The 23,865-nt window shown below is 43.0% G+C and overlaps 1 protein-coding gene and 1 long non-coding RNA gene across 5 annotated transcripts in view; one reads left to right on the forward strand and one right to left on the reverse strand.

Moving 5' to 3' along the window:
* The window catches only part of ANKRD28 (ankyrin repeat domain 28), a 222,136-nt gene extending 210,005 nt beyond the window's left edge, over positions 1-12,131 (reverse strand). The window contains exon 1 of the mRNA XM_055416713.2: positions 11,882-12,131. Coding sequence (XP_055272688.1) covers positions 11,882-11,908 — 27 coding nt within the window. The 5' untranslated portion in view covers positions 11,909-12,131. The remainder of the gene's footprint in view (positions 1-11,881) is intronic.
* A 223-nt stretch (positions 12,132-12,354) lies between these two features.
* LOC129549496 (uncharacterized) lies at positions 12,355-23,049 on the forward strand. Of its 4 annotated transcripts, XR_016037106.1 has the most exons (4): positions 12,355-12,379; positions 12,736-12,891; positions 13,309-13,403; positions 22,126-23,049. It is a non-coding gene; the product is annotated as an uncharacterized LOC129549496 (long non-coding RNA). The 4 variants fall into 4 exon arrangements; XR_008684591.2 differs by lacking the exon at positions 12,355-12,379 and having other exon boundaries at positions 12,510-12,891; positions 21,058-23,049; XR_016037099.1 differs by lacking the exon at positions 12,355-12,379 and having other exon boundaries at positions 12,510-12,891.
* The last annotated feature ends 816 nt before the right edge of the window (positions 23,050-23,865 follow it).

Raw genomic sequence — 23,865 nt, forward strand, 5'->3', positions numbered from 1 at the left:
TGCCTGAAGAATTCCATGAACAGAGTCTGAAAGGTTATAGTCCATGGGGTCACAAAGAGCTGGACACACATGAGTGACTAATGCTTTTAACTCAATTTCTAGCCAATAGGACTCTTCAGTGCAGAGACGGCAGCTACTGCACCCTTGTGTCCCCCACAATATCCAACACAAAGTGAGGAAACACTTGATACTGAATACTTGAACATCTGGGCATCAGTGTTTTTTGACCATATCATACATCCTGTATTCCCAATTAGAAGATTCTTCAGAATCATTTTTTTCCTACTGAAAAGTCAAATAATGTTCTACCCTTGACAAGGTAAGTGAAAAAGAAGTTACTAGCTATCCAAAATAGTGATTTAAATCCATCCAACATGTACTCATTGATATGCCAACTCTGCTCCAAAAAAAAAAAAAACCTTTCAATATATCAAGTTCAGCTCAGTTCAGTCACTCAGTTGTCTCCGACTCTTTGTGACCCCATGAACCACAGCATGCCAGGCCTCCCTGTCCATCACCAATTCGACCCAAACTCATGTCCAGTGAGTCAGTGACGCCAGCCAACCATCTTATCCTCTGTCACCCACTTCTACTCCTGCCCTCAATCTTTCCCAGCATCAGAGTCTTTTCACATGAGTCAGCTCTTCGCATCAGGTGGCCAAAACACTGGAGTTTCAGCTTCAACATCAGTCCTTCCAATGAACACCCAAGACTGATCTCCTTTAGAATGGACTGGTTGGATCTCCTTGAAGTCCAAGGGATTCTCAAGAGTCTTCTCCAACACCACAGTTCAAAAACATCAATTCTTCGTTGCTCAGCTTTCTTTACAGTCCAGCTCTCACATCCATACATGACTACTGGAAAAACCATAGCCTTGACTGGATAGACCTTTGCTGACAAAGTTAATGTCTCTGCTTTTGAATATGCTGTCTAGGTTAGTCATAACTTTCCTTCCAAGGAGTAAGCGTCTTTTAATTTCATGGCTGCAATCACCATCTGCTGTGATTTTGGAGCCTAAAAAGATACAGTCAGCCACTGTTTCCCCATCTGTTTGCCATGAAGTGACAGGACCGGATGCCATGATCTTAGTTTTCTGAATGTTGAGCTTTAAGCCAACTTTTTCACTCTCCTCTTTCACGTTCATCAAGAGGTTCTTTAGTTCTTCACCTTCTGCCATAAGAGTGGTGTCATCTGCATATCTGAGGTTATTGATATCTTTCCCGGCAATCTTGATTCCAGCTTGTACTTCCTCCAGCCCAGCGTTTCTCATGATCTACTCTGCATATAAGTTAAATAATATATCAAGAATTCTTAACTAATGAACATTAACCAAGGAGGCAAAGATGGCTTCTATACACACACACAGACAAATCCCAAAATGAAAGCTATTATCGTTTAGTATTACTGCAAACAAAATTTAACTCAATATGAAACAAACTAAGAAAATGGAAACAGAAAACATCCAGATTATAAATATGCACACAGAGGTAGTAAAACAGCATAAAAGTATATAAACTTTTTTTAAAATTCTTAAACATGACATGATATAAAAGTTTATGACCAACTGATTCATGCAACTACATGGATGAACCATAAAAATGTTAAGTGACAGAAGTCAGACATAAAAGGACACAAGCTGTATGATTCCATTTATATGAAATATAGACAAATTTATAGATACAGAAACTACATTAGTGACTGCTAGGGGTTAGGAGGAGAGGAAAACAAAGAATGACTGCTAATTGCTTTTTGGAGTGATGAAATGTTCTAGAATTAGGTAATGGCTGTACTATTCTGTGAATATAATAAAAACTACTGAACACTTTGAAAGGGTGAATTTCATGGTATGCAAATAATATCTCAATTTTTTAATGTTTATGACCACTTTGGCTATTCTATCTGAAAGAAAACCGTTTCTCAACAGGAATCTTGCTGTGTAACAGTATGCTTCTTCAAGCTCATCTCCACTAGAGGCTACAGACTGGTTCTCTCAGTTCACTTCATCACTCAGTCGGGGCTGACTCTGCGACCCCACGGACCGCAGCACGCCAGGCTTCCCTGTGCTTGCTGAAACTCACGACCATCAGTCAGTGATACCATCCAAACATTTCATCCTCTGTTATCCCCTTCTCCTCCTGCCTTCAATCTTTCCCAGCATCAGGGTCTTTTCAAATGAGTTGGCTCTTTGCATCAGGTGGCCAAAGTATCAAAGCTTCAGCATCAGTCCTTCCAATGAATATTCAGGACTGATTACCGTTAAGATTGACAGGTTTGATCTTGCAGTCCAAGGGACTCTCAAGAGTCTTCTCCCACACCACAATTCAAAAACATCACTTCTTCAGCACTCAGCTTTCTTTATGGTCCAACTCTCACATCCATACATGACTGCCAGAAAAACCATAGCTTTGACTGGACCAACCACTGTTGCAAAGTAATGTCTCTGCTTTTTCATATGCTGTCTAGGCTGGTCATAGCTTTTCTTCCAAGGAGCAAGCTTCTTTCAGTTTCATGGCTGCAGTCACCACTGCAGTGACTTGGGAGCCCAAGAAAATAAACTCTCTCATTTTTTTCCCATCTATTTGCCATGAAGTGATGGGACTAGATGCCATCATCTTCATTTTCTGAATATTGAGTTTTAAGCCAGGTTTTTCACTCTGCTTTCATCAAGAGGGTCTTTAGTTCCTCCTCACTTTCTGCCATAAGGGTAGTGTCATCTCCATATATGAGGTTATTGATATTTCTCCCGGCAATCTTGATTGCAGCTTGTTCTTCCTCCAGTCCAGCGTTCCTCATGATGTATTCTGCATATAAGCTAAATAAGCAGGGTGACAATATACAACCTTGACAGACTCCTGTCTCACACTGGAACCAGTCTGTTGTTACATGTCCAGTTCTAACTGTTGCTTCCTGACCTGCATACAGATAGATCAGGAGGCAGGTCAGGTGGTGTGGAATTCCCATCTCTTTAGGAATTTTCCACAGTTTGTTGTGATCCACACAAAGGCTTTGGTGTAGTCAATAAAGCAGAAGTATATGTTTTTCTGGAACTCTCTTGCTTTTTCAATGATCTGACCAATGCTGGCAATCTGATTTCTGGTTTCTGTGTCTTTGAACAGCTTGAACATCTGGAAGTTCTTGGTTCACATACTGTTGAAGCCTGGCTTGGAGTATTTTGAGCATTACTTTGCTAGCGTGTGAGATGAGTGCGATTGTGCGGTAGTTTCAGCATTCTTTGGGATTGGAATGAAAACTGACATTTTCCAGTCCTGTGGCCACTGTTGAGTTTTCCCAATTTGCTGGCATATTGAGTGCAGCACTTTCACAGCATCATCTTTCAGGATTTGAAATAGCTCAACCGGAATTCGATCACCTCCACTAGCTTTGTTCTTAGTAATGCTTCCAAAGGCCCACTTGACTTCACACTCCAGGATGTCTGGCTCTAGGTGAGTGACCACATCATCGTGGTTATCCAGGTCATTAAGACCTTTTTTTGTACAATTTTTCTGTGGATTCTGGCCATCTTTTTTTAATCTCTTCTGCTTCTTTTACATCCATACCTTTTCTGTCCTTTATTGTGCTCATCTTTGCATGAAATGCTCCCTTGGTATCTCTAATTTTCTTGAAGAGATCTCTAGTCTTTCCCATTCTATTGTTTTCCTCTATTTCTTTTCACTGATCACAGAGAAGGCATTCTTATCTCTCCTTGCTATTCTTTGGAACTCTGAATTCCCTAGTAACCCCCTTTTAAAACCACAGCTTTAAGATTTCCTCAATGATAACTACCAACTTGCCAACATTTATAAATAGAAATTTTTCATAAGAATCTGTATTTCTGCCTTCCTACAAAAAAAACTGGAGTTCTCAAAATACTAGGCACACCCGCCCAGCAAGAATGGACTGGAGCTGATTAGCAGCTAACTCACCTGTTATCTGCCATGATCTCCATCATTCCCTACTGTCTCCTAGATACTGAAGCCATGTATCAGCTGCCATTCAGCTCCATTTGTGAGTTTTTAATCCCTAACTGACTCTATGGACATGAGTTTGAGTGAACTCCGGGAGTTGGTGATGGACAGGGAGGCCTGGCGTGCTGTGGTTCATGGGGTCACGGAGAGTTGGACACGACTGAGCGACTGAACTGAACTGATCCAAACAAAGAAAATCACTGCTGATAAAATATAACGCTGTAATTGGTCAAAGGGTACAAATGTCCAGCTATAAGATGAGAAAGTTCTGGGGGGTCTAAGAACGGCGCAGTGAGTATAACTTAAAATGCTCTACTGTATCTGACTGCAGCCATGAAATTAAAAGAGGCTTACTCCTTGGATGGAAAGTTATGACCAACCTAGATAGTATATTAAAAAGCAGAGACATTACTTTGCCAACAAAGGTCCGTCTAGTCAAGGCTATGGTTTTTCCAGTGGTCATGTATGGATGTGAGAGTTGGACTGTGAAGAAAGCTGATCGCTGAAGAATTGATGCTTTTGAACTGTGGTGCTGGAGAAGACTCTTGAGAGTCCCTTGGACTGCAAGGAGATCCAACCAGTCCATTCTAAAGGAGACCAATCCTGGGTGTTCACTGGAAGGACTGATGCTAAAGCTGAAACTGCAATACTTTGGCCACCTCATGCGACGAGTTGACTCACTGGAAAAGACTCTTAATGCTGGGAAAGGTTGGGGGCGGGAGGAGAAGGGGATGACAGAGAATGAGATGGCTGAATGGCATCACCAACTCTGTGGACATGAGTTTGAGTGAACTCTGGGAGTTGGTGATGGACAGGGAGGCCTGGCGTGATGTGGTTCATGTGGTCGCGGAGAGTCGGACACGACTGAGTGACTGAACTCAACTGAACTGATTGTATATACATAATTGAAAGTTGCTATAAAACAAAGACCTTAAATACTGAAAGTTGTTACAAGACATAGATATTAAATATTATTAACACACAAAATGATAATGACATGAAGGGACAGATGTGACTGTAGCCATGAAATTAAAAGGTGCTTGCTCCTTGGGAGGAAAGCTATGACAAACTTAGCGTATTAAAAAGCAGAGACATCACTTTGCCGACAAAGGTCCAGATAGTCAAAGGTATGGTTTTCCAGTAGTCATGTATGGACAGGAGAGTTGGGAGTATAAAGAAGGCTGAGCGCTGAAAAACTAATGCTTTCGAATTGTGGTGCTGAAAAAGACTCTTGAGAGTCCCTTGGACTGCAGGGAAATCCAACCAGTCAGTTCAGTTCAGTTCAGTCGCTCAGTCGTGTCCGACTCTTTGCGACCCCATGAATCACAGCATGCCAGGCCTCCCTGTCCATCATCAACTCCCGGAGTTCACTCAAACTCATGTCCATCAAGTCAGTGATGCCATCCAGCCATCTCATCCTCTGTTGTCCCCTTCTCCTCCTGCCCTCAATCCCTCCCAGCATCAGTCTTTTCCAGTGAGTCAACTCTTCACATGAGGTGGCCAAAGTATTGGAGTTTCGGCTTTAGCATCAGTCCTTCCAATGAACACCCAGGACTGATCTCCTTTAGAATGGACTGGTTGGATCTCCTTGCAGTCCAAGGGACTCTCAAGAGTCTTCTCCAGCACCACAGTTCAAAAGCATCAATTCTTCAGCGATCAGCTTTCTTCACAGTCCAACTCTCACATCCATACATGACCACTGGAAAAACCATAGCCTTGACTAGATGGACCTTTGTTGGCAAAGTAATGTCTCTGCTTTTGAATATGCTATCTAGGTTGGTCATAACTTTCCTTCCAAGGAGTAAGCGTCTTTTAATTTCATGGCTGCAATCAGCATCTGCAGTGATTTTGGAGCCCCCAAAAAATAAAGTCTGACACTTCTTCCACTGTTTTCCCATCTATTTGCCATGAGGTGATGGGACCAGATGCCATGATCTTCGTTTTCTGAATGCTGAGCTTTAAGCCAACTTTTTCACTCTCCTCTTTCACTTTCATCAAGAAGCTTTTTAGTTCCTCTTCACTTTCTGCCATAAGGGTGGTGTTATCTGCATATCTGAGGTTATTGATATTTCTCCCAGCAATCTTGACTCCAGCTTGGGCTTCTTCCAACCCAGCGTTCCTCCTGATGTACTCTGCATAGAAGTCAAATAAGCAAGGGGACAATATACAGCCTTGACGTACTCCTTTTCCTATCTGGAACCAGTCTGTTGTTCCATGTACAGTTCTAACTGTTCCTTCCTGACCTGGATATAGGTTTCTCAAGAGGCAGGTCAGGTGGTCTGGGATTCCCAACTCCTTCAGAATTTTCCACTGTTTATTGTGATCCATACAGTCAAAGGCTTTGGCATAGTCAATGAAGCAGAAATAGATGTTTTTCTGGAACTCTCTTGCTTTTTCCATGATCCAGAGGATGTTGGCAATTTGATATCTGGTGCCTCTGCCTTTGCTAAAACCAGCTTGAACATCTGCAAGTTCACGGTTCATGTACTGCTTAAGCCTGGCTTGGAGAATTTTGAGCATGACTTTACTAGTGTGTGAGATAAGTGCAACTGTGCGGTAGTTTGAGCATTCTTTGGCATTGCCTTTCTTTGGGACTGGAATGAAAACGAACCTTTTCCACTCCAACAAGTCAGTCCTAAAGGAAATCAACCCTGAATATTCATTGAAAGGATTAATGCTAAAGCTAAAGCTTTGATACTTTGGCCACCAGATGCAAAGAGCTGACTCACTGGAAAAGACCCTGATGCTGGGAAAGACTGAAGGCAAAAGGAGAAGTGGGTGGCAGAGGATGAGGTGGTTAGATAGCAGCACCAACTCAGTGGATGTAAATCTGAGCAAACTCCGGACGATAGTGAAGGACAAAGGAGCCTCGCGTACTGCAGTCCTTGGGGCTGCAAAGAGTGAGACACATTTTAGCAACTGAACAACAACATGGAAGTGTTGACCAACTTACTGTAGTAACCCACTTCATAGTCCATTCATGCATCAGAGCAGTGTTACACACCTCAAACTCACATACGTTGCGTATGAATAATATCTCAATAGTTGGAAAATGTACAGAAAAGATCTTCACAACCCAGATAATCACGATGGTGTGACCACTCACACTCACCTAGATCCAGACCTCCTGGAATGTGAAGTTAAGTGGGCCTTAGGAGGCATCACTACGAACAAAGTTAGTGAAGGTTATGGAATTCCAATTGGGCTATCTCAAATTCTAAAAGATAATGCTGTCAAAGTGCTACACTTAGTAAGTCAGCAAATTTGGAAAACTCAGCAGTGGCCACAGAACTGAAAGTCAGTTTTCACTCCAATCCCAAAGAAAGGCAATGTCAAAGAATGCTCAAACTACCGCACAATTGCACTCATCTCACACACTAGCAAAGTAATGCTCAAAATTCTCCAAGCCAGGTTTCAGCAATACGTGAACTGTGAACAATACGTGAACTGTGAACAATACATGAACCGTGAACTTCCAGATGTTCAAGCTGGTTTTAGCAAAGGCAGAGGAACCAGAGATCAAATTGCCAACATCCACTGGATCGTGGAAAAAGCAAGAGAGTTCCAGAAAAACATCTATTTCTGCTTTACTGACTATGCCAAAGCCTTTGACTGTGTGGATCACAATAAACGGTGGAAAATTCTGAAGATGGGAATACCAGACCACCTGACTTGCCTCTTGAGAAACCTGTATGCAGGTCAGGAAGCAACAGTTAGAATTGGACATGGAACAATAGACTGGTTCCAAATAGGAAAAGGAGTACATCAAGGCTGTATATTGTCACCCTGCTTACTTAATTTATATGCAGAGTAGATCATGAGAAACGCTGGGCTGGAGGAAGCACAAGCTGGAATCAAGATTGCCGCGAAAAATATCTATAACCTCAGATATTCAGATGACACCACCCTTATGGGAGAAAGTGAAGAACTAGAGAGCCTCTTGATGAAAGTGAAAGAGGAGAGTGAAAAAGTTGGTTTAAAGCTCAACATTCAGAAAACTAAGATCATGGCATCGGGCCCTGTCACTTCATGGCAAATAGATGGGGAAACAGTGGCTGACTGTATCTTTTTAGGCTCCAAAATCACTGCAAATGGTGATTGCAGCCATGAAATTAAAAGACGCTTACTCCTTGGAAGGAAAGTTATGACTAACCTAGACAGCATCTTAAAAAGCAGAAACATTACTTTGCCAACAAAAGTCCGTCTAGTCAAGGCTATGGTTTTTCCAGTGGTCATGTATGGATGTGAGAGTTGGCCTATAAATAAAGGTTAGGGCCGAAGAATTGATGCTTTTCAACTGTGGTGTTGGAGAAGATTCTTGAGAATCCCTTGGAATGCAAGGAGATCCAACCAATCCATCCTAAAGGAGATCAATCCTGGGTGTTCATTGGAAGGACTGATGTTGAAGCTGAAAATCCAGTACTTTGGCCACCTGATGTGAAGAGCTGACTCATGTGAAAAGACCCTGATGCTGGGAAAGATTGAGGGCAGGAGGAGAAGGGGACAACAGAGGATGAGATGTTTGGATGGCATCCCCGACTCAATGGACATGGGTTTGTGTTGACTCCAGCAGTTGGTGATGGATAGGGAGGCCTGGTGTGCTGTAGTTCATGGGGCTGCAAAGAGTCGGAAACAACTGAGCGACTGAACTGAACTGAAAAGTTGGAAAATAAATTTTAAATGCAACCATGCAAGGAGAAAAAAACTTGACAGTCACACCTGTTGAATAAAACCCTGCAACTGTTACAGATTCATGCTGTATAAACACATCAAAGTGGGAAAAAAGTCGGCGGGAAAATTCATGTTTCTACTCCAATAAACAGGAGGCATTCCTTTTATTTCATTTACAGTTATTTTCACCTACTAGTAAAAAATAGTACAGTAATAACTTCTTACCCCTATACTGGGGTTGGCACAAAATGAGGGAGAGCTGGCTCATTCACTGATTGGATAGGAAAACAAACTACTGTGTTTACTCACTGATTCTATGTTTAAACCAACTAGAATCCCCCTGATGCTTATGTGCACAAAGAAAAACAACCCCTACCTATGTTTAGTTTCTATATAACAGACTATATTAATAATGGAAAAAAGCAAAATACAGTGTAAATATGGAAATAACAGAGAAAAGTTCAAGTGAAAATGAGGACTAAGTAAAATGCTGTCAAGCACTCTCCAGCTTTACAATTCTGTGTACTTAAAACAGATCTCCTCCTTTCCTCCAAGTAAAATAATTCATCTGGCTGAATGGCCTGTTCGGAGATGGAAAAGGTTAAAATGGTATTTGCAGGCTTCCCTGGGGGCTCAGTTGTAAAGAATTCAGCTGCCAATGCAGGAGACAGGGGTTCAATCTCTGATCCGGGAAGATCCAAAATGCCTAGGATCAACTAGACCCGTGGGCCACAATTACTGAGCCTGCGCTCTGGATTTGGGAGCTGCCATTACTGAAGCCTCAGGGCCCTAAAGGCCGTGCTGCACAGCAAGAGAAACCACTGCAATGAAAAGCCTGCGCCACAGAGAGTATCGGGGCTCAGTGGTCAGGAACTTGCAAGCCAATGAGGGGGACTCAAGAGATGCAGTTCGACTCCTGGGTGGGAAAGACCCTCTGGAGAAGGAAATGGCAACTCACTCAGGTATTCTTGCCTGAAAAATTCCATGGACAGAGGAACCTGGTGGGCTACAGTACATGGGGGTCGCAAAGAATTGGACAGGGCTAAGGATGCACCCGCTCACTTAAAGCCGGTGCGGCAACAAAGACACCCAGCACAGCCAAAAGTAAATAAAATTATTTTTTGAAAATATATTTGCATTCCATTTCATTTTTACCATCACTTTCAATAGCTAATAAAATATCAACATACAAGATGACTTCTAAAAGTGGCTATTACCTTTAAACCAGGCAAAAACATACTCACTTTTAGAAGTCTTCCAAAAGACAGACCAAATGAGTCAACTACTACTAGTTTAGAGGTAAACCCTAATGCTCTTTCCCCCATCTGAACCATGCCACTTCATTAACTTGCCCAAATATCTTCAAGTTTACAGGTGACATTTTACATATCATCTTTAGTTCAGTTCAGTCACTCAGTCATGTCCAACTCTTTGTGACCCTATGGACTGCAGCACACCAGGCCTCCCTGTCCATCACCAACTCCAGGAGCTTACTCAAACTCATGCCCACTGAGTCGGTGATACCATCCAACCGTCTCATCGTCTGTCGTCCCCTTCTCCTCCCGCCTTCAATCTTTGCCAGCATCAGGGTCTATTCAAATGAAAAATCTTTATCATCCTTACCATGGAGTATTCATGTATATTATCTAAACCTGGAGTAGCATCACAATTGCTTCATAACTGCAATTCCTAAATACACAAATACAAAGCTGCAGCTGGGTTTTATGGGCAACTAAAAATACAACCCTGTTTTTGTAAAATGTGGTGCTCTCTTTACTAAAAGTTCACCAAATTTCTAATGCACACAATGATCCAAATAAATTTCTTCAAAAATGTAGGACTAAAAACAAAAGCTGTTACCTCAACTGTAAGTTAAGGAAACACAAGGCACCATTGGATCAGTAAAGATTAGTGGAGTACCTAGATCATAGTTTCACACTATTAAAAGCATAACGTGAATTAACTGTACAGTAATTAGCAGGAACTGGTTTATGCTTTGCCTGTTATTCTTTAATAGTGCTGCCCCATAGAACTTTTTGACGATAAAGACGCTCCACATCCGTGCTGTGCAATATCACGGTCAGGAGCCGCACTTGAAATGGGGCTAGCAGGAATGAAAAATTGAATTTATTTTATTTAAAATTACAGTAAATTTAAATTTAAGTTGCCACATGTGGCTACTAGCTAGCATACTGGACAATGTATTTATACATTGAAATACAATGTATAAACTTGACTAAACGCTAGAGTTTTTCAAAGTATCAAGTCCTGACGACCTTAACACCAACTAAAACCTTGCTGATATCAAATGATACATACACAAGTTCAACCATCGGCCTCCACAGAAAAGTCACTAATGACATGACACTACTTAGATTCAAATTTTAAGGTACAATATTTGTTAAGAGACAATATTGAAAAATACATCTCAAGTTTTTCCCCACCGTTTTTCAAAAGGCGAATTCACTTCTGAAAGTTTCCCAATGCATCCAACTACCTTCCTTTTAAATCTGCTCAACACCTTCTGTTCAGAAAAACAAATGGCAAAAAAAACAAACTCTCAGCACGAATAAGCCTACTGCGACTCGGTGTGTTTCACACGCTCATTTCCCTTTTCCTTCAGAGATTTCAAACGTTTGCATTGCCTGGAGTCTTGCTACCCATCATTCGACGTTTTAAGGTAGACAAATCATTCCGATATCGTGGCGATTGCGTCCCTAGACACAAAAGTATCTCCTCCACCAAAGTGTCATGACTCTTTCCCGCACTTTAGGCGTTCATGAACCCGCTCTTCCTGAGTCAAAAGTAACCAAAATGGTGCACAAAACGTCAGAGGAAAACGAGTCTGGGAACTTGCACGGTGAATAACTTAGTCCTTGAGCGGAGGGGAAAAAAAAAAAAAATCAACCTCCTTTGACCCAGAGAGGCGGCCTCCAACTTACCCGGCGGCGCCAACAGGCGAGCAAGGTCGTGACCCGTGGCCCCGGCCCGGGCGGCGGGAAGCCACCTGTTAGGCCCGGGCCTCCCTCACCTGCAGGAGCGAAGGCGCGGACCCGCCCATCAGGCGGCGGTGGCGGCGGCTGAGGCGGCGGCGGCACGTGGGCGCCCCCGGGCCGGGCGGCTCTGACAGGCGGGCTCCCGCGACCCCCGGGGCGCCGCCGCCGGCCTCGCGCGGCCCGCCCCGCCGGCGCCCCCGCCCCGTAGCCCGTCCCTCGCACGCCCGGGGCCCGCCGCCCCTCGCCTACCTGGTCGCGGAGTTTGAGGAACGCCATGGCGGCCGCCGCCGCCGCCCGGCCGCCTCAGGAGCCTCTCCGGCGCCCGGAGCCGGCAGGTCGGCGGCCGCGCGCTGAGGAGTCCGCGGGCAGGGGGCGGCGCCGCCTCCCCGCCTCCAGCCGCCGCCGCCGCGAGGTGAGGAGCCGGAGCGTCCCGCCGCCGCCGCGAGGGCTCCCCGCCCTCTCGCCTCCTTTCCTCCTCTCCCCCGTCCGCCGCCTCTCGGCCGCCGCCGCCCCACGCCCCCTTCTCCCGACACAGCCGAGCGGCCCCCGCGGCCCCGCCGCTCCAGCCCGCGGCCGCCGCGGCATCCAAACTCCACTCCACAATATTGCTACCACCGCCCGCCGCGATTGGCGGCCGCGCGGGGGAGAGGCCAGAGTAAGCCGGCCGCCCATTGGCCACGCCGCCGCGCTCGCCCGGGGCCCCGCCTCCCGGACGGGGCGGGGCCGCGCAGGCCGCGGCGCGGGCGGGTGCGGAGCCGCGAGCGCCGGGCTGGGGGCGGGAGTCGGGGGAGCCGCGCGGAGCCGGGGAGGGGGCGGGCGTCGGGGGGAGCCGCGAGCGCGGGGCGGGGTTGCCCGGCGGGTGTCGGGGTGGCAGCGCGGGGCCGGGGAGGGGCGGCCAGGGCCCGGCGCGCGGGGGGCCTGCGGTGCGGGACCGGCCGCCTCAGTGCCCGCGCCCTCACAGCCTGAGGAGGCTGCGGGGACGCGGTGAGCGGCCGGAAAGGGCCTGAGGGGTGCGGGGCCCTCGGGTGCTGCCGGCCTCCCGGGAGCGGCGAGGGCGCGGGGCCAAGCCGACTCTCACGCCTCGTCTTCCTCCGGGTGCACAGCCCGACGGAGCGGGTCGGGAGGCGGTCCCCCCCCTGGGGGGCCGCGCGGCAGGGCCGAGGCCGCAGGGAAGGGACCGAGCCAACCGGCCGAGTCTGACACGTCGAAGGAGAAGGAGCTCTCCTCTCTCCGACCCTCGGCCCTCCGCACGTGCGGAGGTTAGAAACGGGGGGCGTCCGGGGATGGCTGCCCTCCCCCGGGGGGCGCGGCACCCGCGGGCGGGGGAGGGGACGACGACGCCGGCCTTCAGGGCGGAACGGCAGCATCTCTGCAGCCAAACTGGCTGTGGACGCCCGAGTCTTTCTCTCTACCCCACAGTTCCAATCCGAAGCAAGGCGATGATGGTTCTCTCCCCCCAAAGCCTCCTGCCTGGCTTGCTTTTTTTTTTTTTTTTTTTCGCCCTCTTCTTTCTCATCTGAAGGGTTTTGCCTCCTACTCGAGAGAAATCAATTAAAAAAAAAAAGATGTGCTGGATGCATCCTTGGATGGAGGAGGAGAGGAATGACTCCCTCACCCTGCCACACACGCCCCCACGCCACCCCACAGCTCTGAAACGGCTTTTCTTTCTTCTGCAGCCGCTCTCTGTTGCCATTCCAGGCTTGTGTGGGAGAAGACTGCTGTGCGCCTGTGTCTGTCCGCCCGGGCAACTCCAGCCCTCGGTTAATGAAAGGTACAGATGGTTAGAACACAAATGTGTGACGTCAGGCTTGGTTTTAGAAAGTTCTCTGTTCCCTGCATCAATTGTGTCTCTTGGGACAGACTTATTTAGAGGATCGATTTTGGTCTAATGGCAATCAGGAGAAAAAGGAAACTGCCAAGAATGTCAGTATCTTGTAGTTCTACGCTTATTACAAAAACCTTCTTTTAGCTCCATAAGAAAAGGAAAATACCAGAGTGCAAAACGAAAAGCACCGCTGATTGACAGACTGATCCTTCCAATATTCTTTGACATACCAAAGCTTCGATTCTATACAGTTTCTTATCTAATGACATTTCTCATCATAAATTACATTTCCTACATAAAATGGACGGATTTGCGCAACTGCGAGGTAACACTCATGATGAAACCAAACAGCTCTTGCTTTGCATCCTCAGTACCTCTCGCCGTTTCATCAACTCCTGCACATTAAATAGGGATACTGTTTGCCACCCATTCTCTCCTTTCAGTTCAGTGAAGGTGAAAGAGTTAACATTGTGAAAACACTTGAGTTCTCCAAAACAGAGATGCTGTGGTAATATTACTGGAGTACTTTTGATCACAGGTTGCCTTTATAAACAGTTACACTTGTGCTGTGTCCGCTACAGAGTTCTTAGTCCAGGAGGGTAACAGTTTACTCCCATTTATCAGTTCAGTTCAGTTCAGTTGAGTTCAGTCGCTCAGTCGTGTCCGACTCTCCGCGACCCCATGAATCACAGCATGCCAGGCCTCCCTGTCCATCACCAACTCCCGGAGTTCACTCAAACTCATGTCCACAGAGTCGGTGATGCCATCCAGCCATCTCATACACAAGCCTATTAAGCCAGGAATTAATACATCACCCTATCCCAGCAACCCACTCCCAATAATCTCTCTTCTAAGTTTAAGTTCTAGAATTGAAAAACACAACAGGAACTGGATTAGGAACAAGGCAAAGATTCACTTTTGGAAAAAAAAATGCCTTTGAGAATGTGAACAAAAATCATGGGCGAAGATTCATTTTAATAGATTTTAGGTTTGAGCTAGTGAAACTTTTCAGGGCTCTTCTGAAGTTTTTTAATTAATAATAGTTAATGAAAAGTATTTTATAAGTCACCATCCCCGACAACCTTGCACATAGAAGGCTCCAAACGCCTTATAGATAATGCTTAATATCCAGGTCAGATCAAACCCTCCTCCACCCTAACCACCATTTAATTTGTATCTTAATTTCACCGTTTGTAAAAACTAAGCATAACATTATCTGGCCTACATATCTCATACAACCAAATAAGATAATGATATGAAGGGCTGTAGGAACTCTGCAGAACCATTCAAATTTAATGTTATTATTGTAGCAACTACATTTATCAGGACAGAGGGTAACAGTCATTCTGAAAAATAGGAATAAGCAATCTATATAATTTAGCAATAGGATTAAATAAGGGTTATATTCAAATTCTGACAATTTTTATATCTTTATTATAAGGTTATTCCAGCATATATATATATATATATATAATATTTGAACAGTAAAGGAATCTATAGTATTGAAAAGTCTTCTGTAATCAAAGCTGATGAGGCCAAGAGCTAGAATGGTATCAGTAACCTCTCTCCAACTCTTGTCACCCCATCCTTTTCTACCTGTCACTTCCATTCTCCTTTACTGCAGCCAGCCTCTAAACTCACATCTTAAGTACTCTGCAGTCATAAAGGAAACCTCAAATTTTAAAAGTATCAAGAAACAACTAATAAGTTAGGCTTGACTCCTGTGCCCATGCTTCACCCAATTTCTACCACAAGCAGGATCTGAGAATTGATGATAGCTTCTGTACAGTTGTTGAGTTGCTCAGTTGTGACCAACTCTTTGCAACCCCATGGACTGCAGCACACCAAGCTTCCCTGTCCTTCCCGTCTCCCAGAGTTTGCTCAAATTCATGTTCATTGAGTCGGTAATGCCACCCAACCATCTCATCCTCTGTCGTCCCCTTCTCCTCTTGCCTTCAGTTTTCCCCAGCATAAGGATCTTTTCCAGTGAGTTGGCTCTTCCTGTCAGGTGGCCAAAGGACTGGAGCTTCAGCTTCAGCATCAATCCTTCCAATGAATATTCAGGACTGATTTCCTTTAGGATTAACTGGTTGGATCTCCTTGCAGTCCAAGGCACTCTCAAGAGTCTTCTCCAACACCACAGTTAACAAGCATCATTTCTTTGGTGCTCATCCTTGCTTATAGTCCAACTTTCACATCCATACATGACCACTGGAAAAACCATACCTTTGACTTTACAAACCTTTGTTGGCAAAGTAACTTCTCTGTTTTTTAATATGCCATTTAGATTTGTCATAGCTTTTCTTCCAAGAAGCAAGTGTCTCCCAATTCCATGGCTGCAGTCATGGTTTGGAGCCCAAGAAAATTAAGTCTGTCACTGTTGCCAGTGTTCCCCCATCTATTTGCCATGAAGTGATGGGACCAGATGCCATGATTTTAGGTTTTTGAACGTTGAGTTTTAAGCCAGCTTTTTCACTCTCCTCTTTCACTTTCATCAAGAGGCTCTTTAGTTCCTCTTTGCTTTCTGTGGTATCATCTGCATATCTGAGGTTATTGATATTTCTCCAGGAAATCTTGATTCCAGTTTGTGTTTCATCCAGCCTGGCATTTCACATGATGTATTCTGCATATAAGTTAAATAAGCAAGGTAACAATATACAGCCTTGATGGACTCCTTTCCCAATTTGGAACCAGTCCCTTGTTCTATGTCCAGTTCTAACTGTTGCTTCTTGACCTGCATACATATTTCGCAGGAAGCATGTAAGATAGTCTGGTATCCCCATCTCTTTAAGGATTTCCCACAGTTTGTTGTGATCCACACAGTGAAAAGCTTTGGCATACTCAATGAAGTAGAGGTAGATGTCTTTCAGGAACTCCCTTGCTTTTTCGATCATCCAGCGGATGTTGGCAATTTGATCTCTGGTTCCTCTGCCTTTTCTAAATCCACTGGAAGTTCACAGTCATGAACTGTTGAAGTCTGGCTTGGAGAATTTTGAGCATTACTTTGCTAGCATGTGAGATGAGTGCAATTGTGTGGTAGTTTGAACATTCTTTGGCATTGCCTTTCTTTGGGATTGGAATGAAAACTGACCTTTCCCAGTCCTGTGGCCACTGCTGAATTTTCCAAATTTGCTGGCATATTGAGTACAGTACTTTCACAACATCATCTTTCAAGATTTGAAATAGCTCAACTGGAATTCCATCACTTCCACTAGCTTTGTTCGCAGTGATGCTTCCTAAGGCCCACTTGACTTTGCATTCCAGGATGTCTGGCTCTAGGTGAGTGATCACAACATCGAGGTTATCTGGCTCATTAAGATCTTGTTTGTATAGTTCTTTTGTGTATTCTTGCCACCTTTCTTAGTGTCTTCTACTTCTGTTAGGTCCATACCGTTTCTGTCCTTTATTGTGCCCATCTTTGCATGAAATGTTCCCTTGGTGTCTCTGATTTTCTTGAAGAGATCTCTAGTCTTTCCCATTCTATTGTTTTCCTCTATTTCTTTGCACTGATCACTGAGGAAGGCTTTCTTATCTCTCTTTGCTATTCTTTGGAACTCTGTATTCAAGTGGGTATATCTTACCTTTTCTCCTTTGCCTTTAGCTTCTTTTCTTTTCTCAGCCATTTGTGAGGCCTCCTCAGGGAGCTGTTTTGCCTTTTTGCACTTATTTTTCTTGGGAATGGTCTTGATCACTGCCTCCTGTAGAATGTCATGAGCTGTTGTCCGTAGTTCTTCAGGCACTCTGTCTATCAGATCTAATCCCTTGAATCTATTTGTCTCTTTCACTGAATAATCGTAAGGGATTTGATTTAGGTCATACCTGAAAGGCCTTGTGGTTTTCCCTACTTTCTTAAATTTAAGTCTGAATTTGGCAATAAGGAGTTCATGATCTGCTCCACAGTCAGCTCCTAGTCTTGCTTTTTTGACTGTATAGAGCTTCTCCATCTTTGGCTGAAAAGAATATAATCAGCCTGATTTCGGTATTGACCATCCGGTGACGTCCATGTGCAGAGTCATCTCTTTGTTCTTGGAAGAGGGTGTTTGCTATGACCAGTGTGTTCTCTTGGCAAAACTCTGTTAGCCTGTGCCCTGCTTCATTCTGTACTCCAAGGCCAAACTTGCCCGTTACTCCAGGTATCTCTTGACTTCCTACTTTTGCATTCCAGTCCCGTATGATGAAAAGGACATCTTTTTTGAGTGTTAGTTCTAGAAGGGCTTGTAGGTCTTCATAGAACTGTTCAGCTTCTTCAGCATTACTGGTCTGGGCGTAGACTTGGATTGCTATAATATTGAATGGTTTGCCCTAGAAACAAACAGATCATTCTGTCATTTTTGAGACTGCACCCAAGTACTGCATTTCAGACTCTTTTGTTGACTATGAGGGCTAATCCATTTCTTCTAAGGGATTCTTGCCTACAGTAGTAGATACAATGGTCATCTGAATTAAATTCACCCATTCTTGTCCATTTTTGTTCACTGATTCCTAATATGTCAGTGTTCACTCTTGGTCACCTATTTGGCCACTTCCAATTTGCCATTATTCGTGGACCCAACATTCTGGATTTATATACAATATTGTTCTTTACAGCATCGGGCTTTACTTCTATCACCAGTCACATCCGCAACTGGGCGTTGTTTCTGCTTTGGCTTAGCCTCTTCATTCCTTCTGGAGCTATTTCTCCACTCTTCTGCGGTAGCACATTGGGCACCTACCGGCCTAGGGATTTTATCTTTCAGTGTCATATCTTTTTGAGTTTTCATATTGTTTATGGGATTCTCAAGGCAAGAATGCTGAAGTGGTTTGCCATTCCCTTCTCCAGTGGCCGACATCTAGAATTCATGTCTAAAATGATGGAAAAAATGGTATCATGTAGATATGACCACCTGGGTAATGACTGTGAGCTAGGCAACCACACCTGAGTTTACTTGCTGTGCGACAGTGTGGTGGGTATTTACCAGCACTTTACCTGGGCTATGTCCTTTAAATTTTTCTGTAACCTTTTAGGGTTAGGAAACTGGGGCCCAAAGATAGGTGTGCCCTTAGTAGGGCCTGGATATACAAGGGCCTGTAAAGCCAAAAGCTTCCTCGTTTATGTTGTAGGAGATAGACAACTACTGATAACGTTTGAGCAGATAATCCTTATATTATAAAATTATTTTCATGATGAACCTGAAACAGATGGAAAATGCATAAAAGAAACTGCCAGAGCCGCAAAGGTAGGTTCAGGGACCTAGAGCATAGAATTGGAAGACCTCATATACGTATGAAAGAGTTTCTGGAGATGGGGAAATAAAGTATGAAGGAGAAGCGGTCTCCAGAGCAATAATGTGTGAGAATTTGTCAGACTTAATGAGAAATGAATTATCAGATCAAAGGAAGATGCTTAGGCTCAAGTAGCATAATTTTTTTTTATTTTTTATTTTTTAGGTAATTAATTTATTTTTTATTGGAGGCAAATTATTTTACAATATTATATTGGTTGGTTTTGCCATACATTGATATGAATTTGCCCCGGGTTTACATAAGTTCCCCCTCCTGAACCGCCCTCCCACCTCCCTCCTCCCTTTATCCTCCCTCTGGGTCATCCCCGCATGCCAGCCCTGAGCATCCTATAACATGCATTGACCCTGAACTAGTGATTCGTTTCACATATGACAACATACGTGTTTCAATGCCATTCTCCCAAATCATCCCACCCTCACCCTCTCCCACAGAGTCCCAAAGACTGTTCTATACATCTGTGTCTCTTTTGCTGTCTCGTATACAGGGTTATCATTTGCATCTTTCTAAATTCCATATATATGTGTTAGTATACTGTATTGGTGTTTTTCTTTCTGGCTTACTTCACTCTGTATAATAGGCTCCAGTTTCATCCACCTCATTAGAACTAATTTTTTTTTAATTGAGACCCATACATAATAGTGAAATTAGAGACTACCAAAGACTTGGTCTTTCTTACCAAGTAAGAAATGTTCAAAGATACCACTGAGAAAAGTGAACTTATTTAAAAGGAATGACAGTCATCCTGTTAGCAAATTTATTAGCAACAATTGGCTACAGAAGACATTGAAATTATCTTCAGTGTATTGAGAGTCCATAACTGAGAAGCTAGAACTCTATTCCTAGCTAAACCATCTTTCTCAAGAGGAAGACCAGAATAAACTCATTTTTAAAATTTAGGACTCACAGATGGTCATTGAAAAAAATACAAAAGAATACACTCCAACATGATAAAAGCTGAACCCAAAAGGAATAAGTAAGTGAGTGGGAGAAGGGAGAATAAACAAATCAGCGAATATCTTGGTTAATCTAAATCAGCAGTACTTTTTTAAAAGACTAGTATTTGGGAATTTTAAAACTCTGTGAAATAATTTATTAGCCCTTCAAAATGTGGTGAAAAAAATCACACTGTGCGACTGTCTGACTCTTTGTGATCCCATGTACTGTAGCCAGCCTGGCTCCTTTGTCCATGGAATTCTCCAAGCAAGAATACTGAAGTGGGTTGCCATTCCCTTCTCCAGAAGATCTTCCCAACCCAGGGATAGAACCTAGGTCTCCTGCATTGCAAGCAGATTCTTTCCCAACTGAACCGCTAGGGAAGCCAAAATGTGGTAGATGATGGCAGAAAGGACTTCTGAGTTAAACGTGACTTTTTTTTATTCAGAAGGAGTGGGGTAGTCTTAAATTTTAGACTTTGACAAGCTACTGCATTAGTAAAAGTTTTTTTGTTTCAAACAATAAAATCCAAGCGAGAATTTCTTAAATTGGCCTTCAGCAGCTCCCACACTCACTGGGAGAGCTTAAAAAAATAAACTTGGGCTGAGCTTCTAGAAAAAGTGCTCTAAACCATGTGATAGAGCTGGTGTGATAAAGATATTGCTGCTGTTCCCAACAGGCACCAATTGCTAGGAGCTCAGCCCCTCTATCTGGTCCCACCATCAGCATCAATCTGTGTCAGAAACTCAGTCGTGCAGTCACGGCCACCTCCACAAACTGGATGTTGGCCTCCTCCTGCACAAGGACAGTGGGAGCCACCTGCAAAGCTTATATCCTCACATCCTCACATTTCCTCTTGTGCTTCTGGTTAGCAGGGCCAGTGGTATAGGCCTGCATCCTAGCTGCAAGTGAGGCAGGAAATTTGAGTTCTCAGTTTTATACTGGGGAATAGGTATCTATATCCATGGAATCATCCCAAATATAAAACGCCTTTTAAAAGGTTATGGCAGCCTCGACTATGACAGGATCCACTAGTGATATACTTTCTAGACCTAGAAGGAGATTCACCAAAATAAGAGAAATAGAATGTGTACCTTCTAGACCTATAGAGAGAGAAAAATAAAATGACCTCGAGAAAAGTCCAGGTTAGCAGACAAGAAAGAAAAAACAGCAAACTAAAGTTATGATAAATAGGAAACTCCAGTTAGATTGTAGAAAGAAGTCCAAGTATATTATTAACCACAAAAATTATATATGGTTTAGGCCTGTCTTTTAAAAAGTAACAACACCAATAAGAAAAAGTCGCTCAGTCGTGTCCAACTCTTTTTCAACCCCGTGGACTATAACTCACCAGGCTCCTCTGTTCATGGGATTTTCCATACAGGAATACTGAAGTGGATTGCCATTTCCTTCTCCAGGGGATCTTCCCGACCCAGGGATCAAACCCAGGTCTTCTGCATTGCAGGCAGTTTCTTTACCATATGTGCCAACTGGATCCCCCAGAGCAACAACAGCACAACAAATCATTCAGACCGGATTTTTAAATAAAGAAAGCCAACTATATGCTGTTTGCAAGATACATGGTTAGAACATAGAAGAAGTCTGACGAAAGACAATTAAAGAAAACTATATACCAAGAAAATACTAACCAAAAAATTGTTCCTCTAATAACATTAATACCAGATATAATTTAAGCAAGAAGGGTTAATTGAGATAAAGAGGTGATTTGTAGGAATCATAAAAGGAACTGTCCCCCATGATATATTCATAAAGTTCTGTGCACTTAACTACAAAAAGCAAAATTTAATGGGATTCCATAGAGAAATTGGCAGATATACCATTTAAAACTAATAGACAAGCAGACAAAACATTAAAATATCATTAAATCAATAAGCTTCATACCATGTGAGATACCATAATCTACAGGAAAAAAATAGTTCACGCTACTTCTCCAAGACACTAAATACAGCCATTTTACATGTAGACTTTACCAACATACAGGAAAAAAAAGCCTTTTGTTTGTTACATTTCACAAAGAAAGAAACTGAGAACCAAGTATAACCAAGACTGGTGATGACCAAGTGCTACTCAGTCATCTTGTCTTCCAACCAACCTTGGACCTGTCCAGTTCTTTGACAAGAGCAATTATTTCAACAACAGCACCCTTGGAACCATTTCATTGAGTCAAAAGCTCTTCTGAGGGGGTCTCTGCTTAACTGCTTTAATTATCTCTCTGTTGGTAATTTCTCTACTATGGTTGAAATACATGGAAAATGCTTATAATAGACTGCCTGAGGTTGAAAATATAGAGCTGTATACAGAGTTTGATATAAATTCTTAAAAACCAAGCAAGCAAATATCTGAACAACAACAAAAAAATTGTTTTAACTCTCAAAGAAAATATTTGTTGTTTAGTCATTTAGTCATATCTGACTTTTTGTGACCCCATGAGCTGTAGCCCTGAGCGACTGAACTGAACTGAACTGAGCTGTAGCCCACAAGACTCTTCTGTCCATTGGATTTCCCAGCCAAGAATACTGGAATGTGTTGCCATTTCTTCTCCAGGGGATCTTCCTGACCCAGGGATCAAGCCTGCATCTCCTGCATTGTCAGGGGATTTCTTTACCAGTGAGCCACTAGGGAAGACCATACAAGAAAATACACTGCAACATTAAATAAAGTTTTGAGTGAAAGAAATATGAATCCTTTCTTCTGTTTTTATGTATTGTGCATGTTTTATTTGGTGAGAATTGTTTGAGTAGTTTACAGATGTAATGGCGCTTCATGATTTCATTACTTCATTGGAATAAAAAAGGCATGAGATGTAGAAAATGGCAAAAGAAAGTGCGACTGTATGAATAAGCACATTAAATGTGATTGGACTGGACACCCTACTGAAAAGGCAGATTTTGTCAGGCTGAATAAAATACCAAGATCTGACTCTCTGTCACAGGTCAGCAAGAGACACTGAAATTCAAGGATATAAGTAGATATAAAGTAAAGGATGGAAAAGATACAATGTGTAAAAAACAGACACAAGAGAATGTAAGTGGGTACAGCCACTACAGAAAAGAGAAAGGAGGTTCCTTAGAAAACTGAAGATAGAATTACGGTATGATCAGCAATCCCACTCCTGTGTGTTTATCCAGACAAAACAGTAATTCAGAAAGATACATGCACTCCTATGTTCATAGAAGCACTATTCACAATAGCCAAGACATGGAAGCAATCTAAATGTCCATCGACAGATGAATGGATAAAGAAGTGGTACATATATACAATGGAATACTACTCAGTCATAAAATAAGAATGAGTAATACCATCTGCAGTAACATGGATAGACCTAGAGATTGTCATACCAAGTGAAATAAGTCAGAAAGAGACAAATACTATGTGATATCACTTATATGTGGAATCTAATATATAACACAAATGAACCTATTTACAAAAAAAAACAGACTCATAGACATGGAAAACAGACTTATGGTTGCTGGGAGGAAGGTTTTGGAGGATGGTTGGAGTGGGAGGTTGAGTTTAGCCATGTAAGCTATTATTTATGGAATGGATAAGCAATATGGTCTTACTGAAGACATTTTGATAAAAGTTTGAAATATCTAGAAGATGTAACAATTATATATCCATCTAAGAACCAACTCCCAAAATGTATGAAATAAAACCCAGCAGAAATGAAAGGAGAAATAGACAGTCAATAACAAAAATTTCAACAACTTACTTTAAATAATTGATAGTACAACTTTAGAAGACTTTTAACAACACTATCAACCAACTTGTATTAACTAGTATTCATAGAACACTCCACTCAATAATTGCAACATACACATTTTTTTTCAAGTGCACATGGAACATTTTCTAGGATAGACCATATACTGGAGTCCAAAATAAGTTCCAATAAAGTAAAGAATATTGAATTTATACAAAGTACATCCTTTGATCACAATGAAATTAGAGATCCATAACAAATAAATCTGAGAAAATACCACAAGATTGGAAGCAACACCCTGCTAGATAACCAATGAGTTAAAGAAGAAATTGTAAGGGAAATTGAATAAGTTGAACTGAATGAAAAAAAACCACAACATATCAAAGGTATGGGATGGATCTATAACAGTCCTTAGAGTGAAGTATATAGCTTTAGATTCTTATATCAGAAAAGAAAAAAGGTCTTAAATCA

The sequence above is a fragment of the Moschus berezovskii genome, chromosome 1 (genome assembly GCF_049115385.1).
Source record: "Moschus berezovskii isolate FMDL1 chromosome 1, NW_MosBer_1.0, whole genome shotgun sequence".
Taxonomy (NCBI): domain Eukaryota; kingdom Metazoa; phylum Chordata; class Mammalia; order Artiodactyla; family Moschidae; genus Moschus; species Moschus berezovskii.